Source organism: Diceros bicornis, chromosome 15 (genome assembly GCF_020826845.1).
Source record: "Diceros bicornis minor isolate mBicDic1 chromosome 15, mDicBic1.mat.cur, whole genome shotgun sequence".
NCBI classification, from domain to species: Eukaryota; Metazoa; Chordata; class Mammalia; order Perissodactyla; family Rhinocerotidae; genus Diceros; species Diceros bicornis.
In genome coordinates this window covers 63,184,040-63,201,540 of record NC_080754.1, presented here as the reverse complement: position 1 = coordinate 63,201,540, position 17,501 = coordinate 63,184,040, and the positions used below count along the sequence as shown (strand labels likewise).

The following is a 17,501-nucleotide window of genomic DNA, read 5'->3' as shown; positions in this document are numbered from 1 at the left end:
TGGAGTTGCCCTGAGGATGCAGCATGCTTAGTGTAGAAGCCGTGTATAACACAGAAGATCTGTTCCTGATCAAGCCTAGGCTTCATCATAGAGGTGCCTAATTAATATTGCTGAATGACCAAATTAACTGGTGACTGGTGACTGAATGGGCAGAAGATGACTTAGGTTAAAGGGGAGAGAGAAGGGGATTGCAGTCAAATTATGCCACAAGTATAGAATGTGAGAAAGAAAGAATGGGGCAAATCTTTCTGAGAGAGATGGATTTAGAAAATGAGGCAGCAGATAGAGTCCATAGCATTAAAAAAAGAAAGATGTCTAAAATTTACCCCAAGGTCCTGAGGGGGATGGTGCAGAGAAAGAAAAGTCAGAGAAAGTGGCAAGGCTAAGATTTAGCCTTTAAAGGGGAAAACCATGCTGGAGGAGGAGAACAAGGAGAGGAGGAGGCTGCAATGGCATAGGGGAAAAATGACTAGAGAACAAGCCAGAATTTTAGCCTCTCAAAGGTGAGAAAGGAGTCTTAGAGAAGAGACATTCATCCTAAGGAGCATATGCCTAAGTCATTATAGAAAATTCTAAGATTCAAACATTTGTAAAATGAAGATAATATGTAAAATAGAGATAATCTTTATAGGAAAGCTCAAAGTTGGGAGCAAATGAGAAAGCAAGGAAACAAAGACAATCTTACAAGATGCCAGCGATCAAAGGCCACGTGGCTTCCACTTTATTAGACTCCACATCCAATGGTGACCTGGTTCCATAAAAGAAGTCTCGGGGATTCTAGTTAAGACTATCTGGCTTGCAACTCGTCTAGAGTCCCCAGGAAAACCATGTATCTTTGTGTTCCCCTGTTTTGGGTACGGAAGCAGCCCATAGTGTCCCAATATCAAGCTGGCCTCTTTTAAGAGCTGCTGGATTTAGTATAACCAAGGATAACCACAAATCTCCTTGGTTTTGTTTGTAAAATCATCACTTCTCCTCTTTTATTGGACTCCAAGGTTACACTATTCCTTCTGGAGTCCAAGGTTTCAAACGGAACCAGAAAGGCTGGTCAGTTCACCACAGTGAGCTCTGAAAATCATGCCTTGCAGGTGAGGTCACTGTGGGACTCTGTCAGACTCTCCACCTGCCAGTACGAGAGATGCCTCCCACTCTCTTCTTCAGCACCCTGTTCTAAGAGCAGGCAAACTACTGTTACAACTAATCAAGCCGGGCTGAAAGATAAATTACTGGAGGCAAATGGACCTTTGGGCAAACAGGAATTAAAATTTAGTTTTAATTTAATTTAAATTAAAAACATAGTTTTCCTTTGTTATTAAAGGAGTATTTAAGGAAATTCTAATATTTTTATCTTAAATATCATCATTTGGTTTGTTATTACACCAGAAAAACCACTTTAAAATGCAGTTTAATATTCTATATTTATATTAATCTCCAAGGTAAGAAATGCTATCATATTTCCATTTTATAGATGAAGTAACCAAGTCAAAGAAATTAATAACTTATCCAAAAGGTCTGTAAAAGGCATAGACAGGGCAGAAAGCAGAAGTGTTTGACTCCAGGATCAGTATTTTTTTTTAACTGAACTATATCGCTCATTTTGATCTTTTTCACTTAATAGAGAAGCTACTAATTAAAGAAGGCAGTACTTATACATGCTACAACATGAATGAAACTCAAAAACATTATGCTAAGTCAAAGAAGCAAGACACGAAAGATCACACATTGAATGGTTTTATTTACATGAAATGTCCAGAACAGGCAAATCTATAGAGACAGAAAGTAAATTAACGATTGGTGAGGGACGGGCAGAAGGGTAAGGGGAGTGACTGTTCATGACCGCGAGGTTTCTTTGTGGGGTGACAGAAATGCTCTAAAATAGATCACGGTGATAGTCATACAATTCTGTAAATATCCTAAAAACCACTGAATTGTATACTTAAAATGTGTGAATTTTATGATATTTAAATTATTTCTCAATAAGACATAATTTCACTTAGGATGTTAAAATATTATATGCAAAATAATTTTCATTAAAGTATTTGTGTATTATTTATCATACCAAAGAACTTCCTAAAAGAAAAAAAATCAATAAGTGTTTTCACTTGGAATAAATATGAAAGTTGGTCAAATAAATTTTAGGAAGGACATTAAAGCTGAAGTGATTGATCTGAACTCTGTCTTCCAATATTTGTGACTGCCGACAAAAAGTAAAGGCATTGTATTCTAGCAGGTGGAAGGAAAATCATTGAAGTGGACTGCTCTGTGAGTCACAATGACCTCTGAGAGTATTAGCAATCGAGATATATTGTGCATTTTGGAAGTCATATTAGTGTGAGTTAAACGTAAAATTACAAAACTTATATAAACAAATCTTTAAAGGGGAATCAAAAATTTAGTCTTCAAAATTTCATTTTACATGTTTACTTTCCAATGAAAAAGATGAAATTTTGGCATTAAGAGTTAGGCTGCTATTTACAGCTTATGATTCACTCTTAAACCACTCAAACTATATGGACCATAGTTATCACATGTATTTAAATTTTTGAGCATCTACATTTCAAAAGATAAATAAAGGGAAAATGTGGAAAAAACAAAGTTAAAAGTTTTCATGTAGAAAAGCAATGATCATAAAGACTATACTATACTTCAAAGCTGAAATTGTTCAATGATGATTTAAAACAAGAGAGTATCAAAATGCAAAAATATGAACATTTATGTAAGTTTGGCAACAAGCAAAATGCATCAGAGTTAGAAGCAGAATTATAGCATATTAGAGCCCGAAGGGGACAAGGCCTTAGTCCAACCCATTGGTTACCTAGGTGTGGACACACTCATCGGGGCTAAATGGCTAATGTAAGGAGGGTCATCATCTTTTGATTCTCGGCCTAGCATGTTTCAATTAATACCACATTGGTGGGGAATGTGGGGTGGTGTGCAGAGGCTAGAAGACACAACAGAGGGATAGTTATACAGTTTAAAATGGAGAAAGATAAGTTTATTCTAAAAGTGAATTCTGAAAGTAAGAGATATGGGAATATAAAATATTACAACAACTTTTAAAATGTATTTATAAGGAAATATAATAATGATACAGTATTTAGCACAGATTTAAAAATTCAGGGTATAAAGAAATATATTTCATGTTAGTTAAGAAAGTATAACATGTTAACACATTCATTAAGAGCAAGAAACTAAGGAGAATAAGGAACAAGTAAGAGCATGGGTAATACTAGGCCACAGTACAGAAGTTCAAGTGAGATGAATTAGGAGACTACAGGATACAGGGGAATGGATAGTATAGTGTTTAAATGCTCTGAAGAAAAAAAAGGGGAGCAGAAGGGAGGGCAGAGAATTAGGCCAGGAAACCAGTAGGGAAGATGTTCAACTAGTACTAGAAAGGAAGCCTTCTTGTGATGCTTACCGCTTAAAGCTGGTTCCGCAACCGTGGAGAAGCCAGTAAAATGGCTCGTAGGAAGGGGTATAAACAATGCAAATGCTTAGAAACTGGATTTCAGACGATAAATTATAATAATCCATTTATATAAAACTCATATCAAAAAGTAAATTTAAATACTTTCTATTGTATTCTTTGAACAAATAATTATATTTCTTAAAAACAAGACAACAGAGTTAAAATATGAGTGGTATACCAGTCTGCCCTTATTTTATTTTTCCCAGAGAAAATCTAAAATGCTATGCCCATTACGTTAATCCAATGATTATCTGGGAGAAGCCATTCTTTGTGATGTATTGGTTTTTCTTCTTTTCTAATGGTTGTCATGATTTCTGAAAAGACATTAATAAGCTGGAAAATCTATAGATGATCATTATCAAGATAATAGAAAATCTTAAGGACATTAATTGGTTAGTAATAGAAAAATTGGGCCTGCATTTAAAATAAAGCAGACTAAGAAATAAGATTGTTGAATTTCATGAAAATTATGAAAGTAAATATCATAAGATAGTAGAGAAAGTAAAACTAAACAAAATAATTTGAATGACAACAAAATTGGAGCTAGAGAAATTTACAGAATATTCTTAATATAGAGGACAAAAAAAAAATCTGTCAAGAATGGCTAAAGTTAAGAGCGTCAGCACATACAACCCGTGTGGAGCTGGGAGGTCAGAAGTCCCAGGAAGACCCGTGAAGAGCTGGAGCACACCTGCACATCAGAAGTCAAAGTGCAGACCAGGCTAGTTGGCTGGCACGCCGTAGATGCCCAATAAATACTTGCTGAAAAAATGAAGTCAATCTCAAGACATGGTCCGCCCAGGGCCAACAGATGGGAACAGAGGAGTCGTGGTAAGAGGCTAGTGAATAAGTTGGAGAGGGGGCAGAGATAAAATCAGATTGTAAGAAGTAGAAAAGAGGTAGTAGGAGGAGGGGAGCAGAGGGGCTAGCTCGGACCACTGGAGGGGGTAACATCTGCGAAAGTCCCCATGGACCCTAGAGGGGAGAAGAAAGTTCGCCAAGTTTAGGATACGACACTGCCAAGACCTGAGATGGAAAGTTTGCTGTCTTTGCTGCACCTATAGTTCTATAGCTTTCCTAAACCACTGTAAATGTAAAATGAATTGGAAAGAAACATTACGTTGGTGCAATCAGTTCACCAGAAGGGTATTTGTGGATAAAGCAAGAGGTACATTTATGAACATTTTTCTAAATGTTCTGACAATTTCCATACCGAGACCCTGACAGGAATAAGATTGTCGTGGGGGAAAAAAAACAAAAACCACCCAGTGCCCTTCATGGATAGCTTCATAGGAAAAGGTGCTTGTCGCTACTAGTAGAGAGTAGCTTTAATGATCCCGTCCACTCTGGCCTACGAATTTCAAATGGTTTCAACCAAGGCAGATGTAACATGTAGCCTTTTAAGATGGTTTCTTTCTCTGTTAACATAGGCTGGGTGTTACCCATGGAGTGAATCTATTCAACAACAGCAGCAAAAATAAAACCCTAATTTAGTCTAGAAATTATGTGCCACTTTGCTCTGCAATTACACTGTCCTTGAGACGAGTCTGTATTAGGTCTGCAACTACACAACCCTCTACAGGAAGAGCTGAATAGAACTGTCTGCAGCTGCACTTCGATTTGAATACAGACTGCACCTAATGAAGGTGAGGCCTTAATGAGTATAAAAATTGTGGCTAATTAGTACATTGTTTTGGTGAGGTTTTTTAATTGTAGGAGGTGGAATGTGAGATAAATCTTGAAAGATGTGTAGAGTTTTTTTCTTTTTTGAAGAAAGTTTATTTATTGTTAAAATAACATCAGAAAAAATTTAAGGTGCCGGTCCGGTGGCACGCTCTGCTGCGCTGGCCCGGGGTTCGCTGGTTCGGATCCTGGGCACGCACCGATGCACCGCTTGTCAAGTCATGCTGTGACAGCGTCCCATATAAAGTAGAGGAAGTCGGAATAATCTTCCAAGTGATGGTATATGATAATTTATTACCCACTTCATTAGTGTTGGGAATAAATTATTTCTTTTTTTTTTGGGGGGGGAGGAAGATCGGCCCTGAGCTAACATCTGCCAATCCTCCTCTTTTTGCTGAGGAAGACTGGCCCTGGGCTAACATCCATGCCCATCCTCCTCCACTTTATGTGGGACGCCGCCACAGCATGGCTTGACAAGCGGTGCATCAGTGCGCGCCCGGGATCCAAACCGGTGAACCCTGGGCTGCCACAGGGAATAAATTATTTCTAATCATTCACTATTAAAAATATGATCTTTGCATATAATTTTCTTCTTCTACAGTTTCCTAAGCATAAATTTTCAAGAAGGAGATTACTTGATCACAAATATTTCTATGGGTTAGAAAAATACAATGACAATTTTTATCGTCAAATGAAGGGAAACTTTATCATTAAAGTCTTTGTACTAATTTAAAAGGAGATGTTTTATTTTTATTTAGTTATTGTAATTAAACATTTTGTGCTTGTTTATTATATTTCCTGTGTTAATTGTCTGTTTCTGTTTTTCAACCATTTGCTTGCTTGGGGTCTTAGAGATTTCTCATACAGTTGAATAAGTTCTTTGTATGGTAAAATAGTAACCCTTTGCATACCATATATGATAATATTTTTTGTCCATCTTCTACTTTTAGGTTGTTTGGCAGTTTTTTAAGTCAGGGATTCTACATTTTTTATAGGCAAAATCAGTCAATCTTACCCTTTGCAATTTTAAAAGTGCTGCTTTACCCCTCTATGATTAGGATAAGTTCTGCATCTTTTTTTGGTGCTAGTTTTTCCTGTTATTTTTTCTTACTTAATTTAAGGTTTATTTTGGTGTATTTTGTTTTAGTTATCCTTATACCACTTATTACATAATTTTGCTTTTTCCCATTTGTTAATGATTCTTATTTAAACCTGAGTCTACTTCTAGATTTGTTATTCTGTTCTAAAAATATACATTGCCATTTTTATAGCCACAACACACTCCTATAATAACATATTCTAAATATGCTACGGCTGGGCGGCCAAACATGGTTCTTACTTTCCAGACTATTTTTTAAAAATATTGAGCCAGCCCTGATGGCCTAGCGGTTAAAGTTCGGCGCGCTCTGCTTTAGCGGCCCCTGTTCGCGTCACGGTATGGAGCCACACCGCTCTGCCAGTTGCCGTGCTGTGGCGGCGGCTCACATAGAAGAGCTAGAAGGACCTACAACTAGAATGTACAACTATGTCCTGGGGCTTTGGGGAGGGAAAAAAAAAATTTCCCCAAGATCTGACCCAAGAACAATTGACACCAAGCAGAAGTAGTGGAGAATTCATTCCAAGATCAACTGGAATTCAGGACCAGAGGAGGAGGTGAAGGATCAGGTAGGGTGTCCGGTGTTTTAGGGATACAGCAACTGCATCCTCACTGGATGGTTCTTGTGGCATGATTTTGGCTGTGTTTCTGGCGGCCTAGTTTCACTGGGTTCCTAACCATTTTCTAGGCCTGGTTCTTCCACCTTCTCACCTTCTTCTCAGAGATTCTGAATAGTCAGTTTCTGCTACTTGCAACTAAGAAACCTTACTAATGCACTTCTTTTAAATTAAGCCATTTCCAATTTTTTACTATGCTACAGTGTGAACATCCTTTTTCCTACTTTCCTTATTATTTTTTAAGCTAGTATCAAATTTGCCTCATCATAGGAACCACCTGAAGCACTTATTAATCCTGAGTCTTAGAGAGAGTCTTAGTATCCTGGAGATACTATCTCAGTATGTCTGGACTGAGGTGCAAGAATGTACATGTTCAACAAGTTCCTTTATTAACCCCCCACATGCATCTCCACAACCCCAGATGTTCCTGTGGTCAGGCAATTTTGGAAAACACTGCCCTAGCTTTAACTCCGAAAAGACTTGCTAGGTCAATGGTCTATTTTCGTAAAGGGGGCAAAACTTTTTTTAAGGAAAAGGAATTCAGTGTTTTCATGTGCCTTTTTGGAATTGAACGAAATAACTAACAAGCTAACACAGACTTTGACCTAACAAAGACCTGAGTTTGAATTTCAGCTGTGTGACCATGGACTACCTCTCTGTATCTGACAGGGAAAGTAAAGCTTCCACATTAGGATATCTTGAGAATTAGATGAGGGAAAATTAGTCACATGCTTAGTGCTAGTCAAATGACTGGCACAGAGAGGGTTTCCAGTTAGTGAAAATGCCTTCCCTTTCTTCTCTTCTTGTCTTTATTCTCATAAATCACTTCTTTTTTCAAAAATGGAAAGGTTATTACTTTACCCTTAACTACCTGTTACATGCAATATAAGATATCATGTTCTCTAATATTTTACTGTTCTTCTAAGAAAGTAAAATATTTAAGGAAATTGTTTATTTTATAAGCCAGATTAAAAGGATGAAATAAAAGAGAGAAGAGGGGCCGGCCTGGTGGCGCAAGCGGTTAAGTGCACGCGCTCCGCTGCGGCGGCCCGGGGTTCGCTGGTTCGGATCCCGGGCGCGCACCGACGCACCGCTTGGTAAGCCATGCTGTGGCGGCGTCCCATATAAAGTGGAGGAAGATGGGTACAGATGTTAGCCCAGGGCCGTCTTCCTCAGCAAAAAAAAGAGGAGGATTGGCGGATGTTAGCTCAGGGCTGATCTCCTCACAAAAAAAAAAAAAAAGAGAGAGAAGAATAATCTTTGATTTGGGGGGAAAATTGCATGTTGGGGAAAGTTATTTAAATAAATGTGAAGTGAATATTTTAGCAAATCTGTCCTAAATTTGTCCTCCTCTCTTAAGTCTAAAAGAAATAGCATGGCACATTCAGTGTTTTACTTTATTTATAACTTTATTTATTTAGTTTTATAAATAGGTAATACATTCAAATGGTTCAAAATATTTTTTAAAATATCAAATACACAGTTGAAAATTGTTACATTGATATTCATAATATAAACAGGCCTACAATATTCTTTCTTTTAATAACTTTGTCTGATTTTGGTAACAAGGTTACCTTGAACTTGTAAAGTCCTTGAAAGTTGGTAGAATTTGCTTGCAAAACAATCTGGCCTTTTCTTTGTGAGAAGACATTGCTTCCATTTCTTTAATAGTTATGAGACCATTTAATTTCTTTGAGTAAGTCTTGATAAGATATATTTTTTCTAATAATATGTCCATTGCACCTAAGATTCCAAATTGTTGGAATTTGGTTGTTGACAGCATCCACTTTTATTTATTTTCTTACTCTTTATCTGTAGTCACTGCCCCTTTTCATTTTTTATATTTTTAATTTGTGTCTTCTCTCTTCTTCTGATCAAACTTGCCAGAGGTTTGACTATTTTGTTGGTTTAAAAAAAAAAATCAATGTTTTGTTTTGTTGATCTTCATCATATCTTTGTTTTCTGTTTCACTGACTGCTGATCTTATTTTTATTATATTTTTTCTTCTGTGTTCTTTGAGTTTACTCTTTTCTTCTTATGTATTTAAAGCTATACATCTCCCTCAAAGCACCACATTGGCTGTGTCCCACAAGTTTTGATACACAGTGTTTTTAATATCATTCAATTCTAGATATTTTACATTCATTATAATATCTGCTTAAACCCCAAAACCTGGTGTGTTTCTGTCAAATTGTGAATGATCTAAGGATGCCACTATCACTATTCTATTCAACATTGCATATGAAGTCCTAGCTAGTAGATATGTGTCATGAACCAGGGATTATGAGTGATCCAACTGAATGAACCTGAGGTCCAATGAAAAGAAGAGAAAAAACAAGAGACAGAGAAATCTAACAAGCTTCCAGATAAAATAATGAGTTGCTTTTAAAGGAAAAATAATCAGAGCTGCAATAGACTTCTCATTTGCAACACTGAAAGCTAGAAGTCAAAGCGTTAGCATTTATAGTTTTCTGAGAGAAAAGAACCCAAAAATCCTACATTCAGCTGAGATACCATTACAACCATCATGTTGAGAAGTATATTTTATTTTGTATTTCTAAGGAACATTTACAAAACTTGATCATGTATTCAACATGCAAAAAAACAACAACAACACATTCAAAGAGGTATTATGTCACATTATTTAATCAGAATACCCCCAAGTTAAACAATAAAAAAGTAACTCTGTCCCAAAACAATTAACTACTTAGAAATTAAGAAATATACTCCCAGATAACACTTTGACCAAAGAATGAGAAATTAGAGAGTATTTAGACAGTATTGAAAAGGAGAATAATACATATTAAAAGTTATGAGACATAAAGTTTTACTCAAAGGAAAATTTATACCCTTAAATGCCTCTATTATTAACACCCCAAAAAGATGAGAATTAAAAGAAGTAAGTATTCCCTTCAGAAGTCTGAAAAATAAAAACAAAAAACAAAAAGAAACCAGGAAGAGGAAATTAATAAATATAGAAATGAAAAGTAATGTTATGAAAAATAATAGTAGTAGAAAGCATAAAAAAATACAAAAGCTAGGGTTCTTTGAAATGACCAAAAACATAAAGACCTTGCAAGCCTGATAAATAATAAAGGATAAAACAAAAATAGACAAGATAAAAAATCAGAAATCAGGTATAACCACAGATAGAGAAGATATTTTCTTTTCTTTTTTTGTGAGGAAGACTAGCCCTGAGCTAACATCTGATGCCAATCCTCCCCTTTTTTCTTGAGGAAGATTGGCCCCGAGCTAACGCCCATGCCCATCTTCCTCTACTTTATATGAGACGCCACCAAAGCATGGCTTGACAAGCGGTGCGTTGGTGCGCACCTGGGATCTGAACCTGTGAAGCCTGGGCCGCCGAAGTGGAGTGCGTGCACTTCACCGCTTGCACCACCGTGCCAGCCCCGATATTTTAAAAATAAGAGTATTATATGGCATAATATGGGTACAAATTTTTTTTTTTAATTTTATTTATTTATTTATTTTTTTCCCCAAAGCCCCAGTAGATAGCTGTATGTCATAGCTGCACATCCTTCTAGTTGCTGTATGTGGGACGCGGCCTCAGCACGGCCGGAGGAGCGGTGCATCGGTGCGGCCCGGGATGGAACCCGGCCACCAGCAGCGGAGCGCACGCACTTAACCGCTAAGCCATGGGGCCGGCCCTATGGGCACAAATTTGAAATCTTAGAGAAAAATGAATAATTTCCTGTCAAAATACAAACAATCGAAACTGATCTGAGAAGAACTGAAAATTTAATAGTCAAACTACCACAGAAAACTCAGGAAATATTAAATAACTACCACTGAAAGAGGCACTGGAATCAGACAAGTTCATAATTGAATTTTACCTAATGATACTGGGTTCACAGTCCAGTTTTATCTGATTTTTAAAAAACAGACAATCCAATGTTATTAAACCTATTTATTTATGAAACTCACTTAATTTTAACAAAAACTCTAATAAAATTAGTCCCCCTTAATAAAGAAAAACTTATAGACCAACTTCACTTATATACTGAAATGATATATACAAAAATAAATGATGTAGGATTTCTGCCATGAAAGCAAAGGTGCTTCAGTGTCAGGAAATTTAGTAATATTAATTCATTCCACCAGTTGGTTAACGGAGACAAAATATGCTATTATATCACTAGATGCTGAATAGGCATTTAATAAAATCCAAGAGCATTTCTAATAAAACGTCTAAGTAAAATTGGAATAGAAGAAAAATAGTTAATTAAAAATAAAGAATATTTACGAAAAATCAAACATCAAATATAATTCCAAGTGGCAAAATACCAAATGATTTCAATTAAACTCAGGAAGTAGACATGGATGCTCACTGTCACCATTATTATTTAACTCAGTCTTAGAGGTACAAATGAATTTAGTAAGACATGAACAATACAAGAAAATAAAATAACAGATAAAAAATTAGAAAAGAATAGGTGAACTCTTTTTGGGGGGTGTTGGGGCTGATGATGTAATTGTATAACTGGAAAACCCAAGAGACACTAATAAAAAACTACTAAAATTAATTTGAGAATTTTATAAAGTTGATGGACATAAGACAAATACATAACAATCAATAGCATTTCTCTATTCTATCAACAAATACCAAGAAGTGGAAATAGAGAAAATAGTCCATTCACAGTAGATGCAAAAATGATAGTTATAAATTTAACAAGAATGGCAAAGAAATGTATTTAAATAAAACGATAAAATCGTATTAAAGAATATAAAACAACACGTAAAGAAATGAAGATATACCATATTCTTGAATAAGAAGACTTTTATAATATTAAGAAGACAATACCACTAAAAAATATCAACTCTCCAAAAATTAGTATATAAATATAATGCAATCCTAATTAGAATCCTTGTTGCGATTAGAATTGAAAGAAATTATCTTAAAGTTTATGTGGAAGAATAACTGCCTGTAAATATGTAAGATGAGCATACAGACTGGAGGAGAAAACTTTACTAGGTGTCTATCAGAGCCTTTGGATTAGAGGCAAATAAACAATCTTCAGTTCAAACCAAAGAATAACTGCTCCAAATATATATTTAAAAAGTAAGCACAGTGGAGAGAGAAAAGACCTGCCATCTATGAAAATATGCTATTAAGTCACCATATTTAAATGAATATGATATTAATGGTACAACAAATAAATCAGTGGGACGGAAGAGACAACATAGTAATAGGTGCTAGCATATACAAAATTTTAACATATGACAGATAGTAGTTCTAATTAGTGGGAAAAGGATTATTTAATACATAATACTGATACAATTGACTATCCATTTAGAAAGAATAAAAGTGGACCCCCAAATCTCACACCACATAAAAAATAAGTTCCATATGTATTATTAAATGAAAGAAAACTCAGGAGACTATATGTACAATCTAGGAATGGAAGAGATTGTTTTAAGCAAGACTAACCAGAAACAATAAAAGATAGTAATTTGATCATACCAAAATGAAAAACTTTGATATGGTGAAATTTACCATAAAAAGTCAATAGACAAATTATACATTAGAAAAACATTGACTCCAGAAGATAAATAATTACTATACTATACAAACTGCTCTTAAAAATTATCAAGGAAAATTCCAATAATGCAATAAAAAATTGGCAAAATCTATGAACAGGTAACTCACAGAAGAGTAAACTAAAATATCTGGTTTTTAAATTTATATCTGATTTCATATTGCTTCCAAATTCATGTGATGACTCCTATCTTCTCTTCCAATACCAATTTCTCTCCAGATTCCCCTGGTCTGTGGTATGTTCCCATCATTCAAGATTCCCAAGCCAAGAGGTTCAGAGCCCTCTGTGACTTCCTTCTCTCCCTTGTCTACTCAGCCAGGTGTTCACCTCGCTAGTGCTGGGTAGTCCCCTCAACTCTGATTCATCTCACCCTGCCATCCTGGCCATGGAGAGGGCCAAGGAGATGGAGTGGGAGCGGCAAGAGCCTTGGAGTGGACCAAGTTTCCTTTCACTCCCGGCCGTTTACCAGCTATGTGCGAATAGGCGTGTCCTCTCTGGGCCTTGATTCTCTCCTCTGTAGGATGGGATCATTCTACCTCCTTTTCATGGTCACTGTGAGAACTGACAGTGGCAGCATGGTGTCTAGTACATAATAGGACCTAAAAAATGGTAGCTCCCTTCCCCACTTCAGTTTCTTATAATTAGTCTAGGGACTACGTTACCAGCCAACATATTTTCTAAATGGCTACTTGGCTCCAATTGCTTGACGTTTGGAACACCTCCATGTGTTGCTAATAGCTTAATTTTGCTAAAACATTGCTTGTATTATATCATTCTTCTGATTACCAATTTTCCATGATTCCTTACTGCCCTCAGGAAAAACTGCAGACGCCATAGCCTTACTGCCAAGACACTCATTCCTCTGAGGTAGAAATTAAAAAACTTTTTGCCCAAGGTGCCCCAAAGACAATTTTTAATCTTTTCATTTGGGAAAATGAAGGCATGCCTACAAATTTGGATTCACCTTATATAACAGTGTATGCTGTATTTGCCTTCATTACTCTAAATCAGCATCCACTGGGGTAATGATATACTAAAGTAAATTCAACTTTGTTTTCCTGAAATTTTACTTTGTACTTGAAACGTCTGTAATACATTCATTTAAATCTTTCCACTCTAAATGACAGAACAGGAAGAGATGATAGCAAACACTCATCACAGACACTGTTATTGACACAGTTACTAAAAATTAGGCATATTTGCAACACAAACTAATTAAAACAAGATTTTGTTGTGATTATAAGAGAAATAAAAATTTAGACATTTCTTTATTATGGCTAGTTGCTAACAAGAGCAAAAAATAATTCCCTTTTACCTAGGACTTGGTTTTGCAGGTCATGGCATCTGCTTTGCAAGTTCACTTCCTGCTGTGTGGATGTCTGAATCTGCTGAGACCGCAGCATGGCCGCATCTGACAACAATTTCAGGTTTCTCATTTCTTCCTCAAGGCATACTTTATTTCTCTGGCACACTGTCAAACTTTTATTTAGTATTTCTATTTCTGTAAAGAAAATTCAAAGTTTACAAACAGACAATAATGAATCATAAAACGTTTTCTCTAAAAAAATGATAATTTTCTTTTAGAAAATTAATAGTTAAAAGCCAGGATGACCTTTCTGAGAGTTTAATGACACCTAACCAAAAGGTCAAATTTAAATTTAGTAGTTATTCTGAAAAAGAAAGGAGAAAAAGGATTATATTGCTAAACGGTGCATGAAACCTCTTAGCAGTTTTTTTAGCCTTTAAATTGTATTAAATGGCAATTCGGCCTGCTTTTTAAATACTCACATAAATGAATAACATAATATCTGTGTAATATTCTGGGTTTTATTGAAATTAAATTGTTTTCTTGGCAACATGACTCAGTAAAGTACATTTAAATGTGCTAGCATGAGCTGTGGGGTGGCATTTCTAGGAGAGTAACTAGGATACGTTCTACACAAATTATGAAGAAAAGTGGTGGGGTGGAGAGGAATAAAAGGATGTGGTGTCTAAAACTAACACAGGGGAGAAAAAGTATTAGTTAATATAGTTAATGATTTTAATAATACTCTGTCCCCTCAAAATGAGACCAGAAATTTATCACAATAATCACTTGTCATTATTCTATCTACTTACATTAAGTTTAATAAAAATATACCTTCACAGCATTATGTAGATTTAAATATGCTAGTCTTATATAATTTCCTGAGAAATGCATGGCACATATTCTCCTTCAAAATGGTAATTATCAAGCTCTCCCTTCATCAGTCTTTTCAGCACTGCTGCCTTAAACCACTATTAAAATACATAAACGTACAATAATGATAAAACACTATACAATTTGTACAACCACAATTAATTGAATTGATGAGGATGTGATCTATGAAAAGACCTGGACAGTCTGCTTTTCCAGAGAGTTCGCTTGGCGTTCCCTTCCTTGGTTAGCTCTTCCTGGGCCATGTGAGGGGTTTAGCATGTGATTGGGTGTCAAAGGAGGTTAGCTTGGTCGACTGGCCTTGGAGCCGCCACAGTAGAAACAGCAGCCACATGGGCCAGTGAAGACCAGAAGTAGAGACCCATAGACAAACATGGCAGCAGAGGCAATATGGGCAGTAAATGGCTCCAGGAGAAGTAAAGCAGTACGCTAGAACAAAGCACAGAGAAGAGAGCAGGTCTTGAGGGATGGTGAGTAGTAGGATTAGGAATGTGGTTCCAGGAGAGAAAGAAAAATGTCTTTCTGTGGGTAGAAAGTATGTCTGGAAAAAACATGACTTTTAAGACAAACCCAGGGCATGAGTGCAAGGGGTCTGGCACCTTCTTCACTTTCAATTCCTGCTCAGAATGGACAACCTGGAGAAATAAAATGGCAGGGACCAAATAAGTGGAGTTTACTGTATTCTAATGATGACTTTATATGGGAATCTTTTTCCTAAGAACAGCTATACGCTTCTAAGAACTTATGGATTTGCACCCATTTGTGTGAGGTAAACTGCTGAGAGACTAGTACATAAAATTTTAGAACAACGTAGTTAAACAAATAAGGAGGTTGCAGTTCTTTTCAGACCTAAAAAGTCTTCCTGGGTATTTTTGTATCCTTAAAGGTGGCTTCTTAAGTGGAGTTTACTGTATTCTAATGATGACTTTATATGGGAATCTTTTTCCTAAGAACAGCTATACGCTTCTAAGAACTTATGGATTTGCACCCATTTGTGTGAGGTAAACTGCTGAGAGACTAGTACATAAAATTTTAGAACAACGTAGTTAAACAAATAAGGAGGTTGCAGTTCTTTTCAGACCTAAAAAGTCTTCCTGGGTATTTTTGTATCCTTAAAGGTGGCTTCTTATGCTGAATAAACTGTATCATATCTGTCTATATCTGTCTAACCATATCTGTCTATGTTTAAGTCAGAATGACACTGAGAGGAGCACACACATGCTGTCACCTACTTATCTTTGCCAGAATGATCCTGCTTAGGTTAGCTGGCTGACTCTGTTGGTATACACTACTGGCTGTCTCTAAAATAACTACTCATGTCAACGTGACTTTCTATCTGACATTAAAAGAATAAGAATCTGCAATACAAATTCATTTGTGAAATATATTCTAACACATGGAAAAGTACACCAAGATTTCAAAACTAACAGGAGCTACAACGTTTCTAACATGGAATTAGGAGAGTAAACTCAAGGGAGGTGAATTAACTCACCTTCAGGAACCTACACATTCCTCTACCTACGGCAATCCCGGCGTCAAACATTCACTTCTACCTTTGTCATTAATACGACTTCGTATTTGTCAGTCACGCATCCCAGTTTGGGGTTCAGCAGTTAAGATCTCTCCCAAGTCAACCTATTCCAGTCATTGCACCCACCACGTGCTTCCTGTTTCAGCACCACCCGTGAAGAGAGTCCTCCTAACCTCACACATTCGGCCTACCACAGCTCATATGCTACTTCAGCCTGGAAATCTTTGCTGACCCAATCTAGAAGTGACCTTGACCTTCCTGGAACTCACACGAATTTACACCATTTCTGTTGCCCTGATCATACATATATATATGATCTATTATTGAACTATGTTATTTTAGGCGACAGGTAATAGATTACCCGTTTTTTATTCCCCCCATAATTTCTACCATGACATCCTCAAATTAACAGGAGCTCAATAAATACCTACTAAATGAGTAAAGGCATTACTGAGCAAAGTTTTTTTTTTTTTTTTTTGGTGAGGAAGATTAGCCTTGAGCTAACATCCGTTGCCAATCCTCCTCTTTTTGCTAAGGAAGATTGGCCGTGGGCTAACATCCATGCCCACCTTCCTCTACTTTAGATGTGGGACGCCTGCCACAGCATGGCATGATTAGCAGGGCGTAGGTCTGTGCCCAGGACCTGAACCCGCAAACCCCAGGCCACCGAAGAAGAGCACGTGAACTGAACCACTATGCCACTGGGCCGGCCCCTGAGCAAAGCTTTTAAGTTTCTAATATACCACTAGTTGAAGACCGTGAATATGTGTATATCTTACCTCACCCTTCACTTCAGAGGCAAGCATTTTGAGCCCCAGATTATTTAATTTCAGACTAGGTAAGGCAGTAAAAACACACAGCCAAAACAAGGAAACATTTTTAATAGGATAAGCAAATAGGCCTATCCTATCCCTAATTTCATCAATTTTATGAAAAATGTGAACTACATTTCTAAGCCTAATTCAGGACCTGAATTTTAAAAGTTCAAGAGCTGTTTAGTCAATAGTTATTTTGAGAGTAGAAGCAAATTGATTCTACACTTGTTACAATATTCTAAGTTGGTAAAAATATTATTATTTTGTGAAATTTCTTTTATTAAAATAGGTGTGCTCTGGTGTAAGAAAACCTAATCTATGAAGATTTAAACTTAGAAATATTGATTACAGAAAGTGATATCCACTCGTTTGAGGAGTAGGAAATATTTCACTCATATCTGTTATTCAATATTCAGCATAATCTGTCAGCAAGAAAATATTAAGCAATGCCTTTTTCTGGGAATGTTGTTTCTGTTTTGGGCTTTGATTTTAAAACCTAAATTAATTTTAACATGCAAATCTTTTAAAGTAT

At 36.3% G+C, this 17,501-nt stretch overlaps 1 protein-coding gene across 1 annotated transcript in view; it reads right to left on the bottom strand.

Annotated features, from left to right (window-relative positions):
* LEKR1 (leucine, glutamate and lysine rich 1) overlaps window positions 1-17,501 on the bottom strand; it is a 185,409-nt gene that overhangs the window by 75,564 nt on the left and 92,344 nt on the right. The window contains exon 6 of the mRNA XM_058556444.1: window positions 13,742-13,927. Coding sequence (XP_058412427.1) covers window positions 13,742-13,927 — 186 coding nt within the window. The remainder of the gene's footprint in view (window positions 1-13,741; window positions 13,928-17,501) is intronic.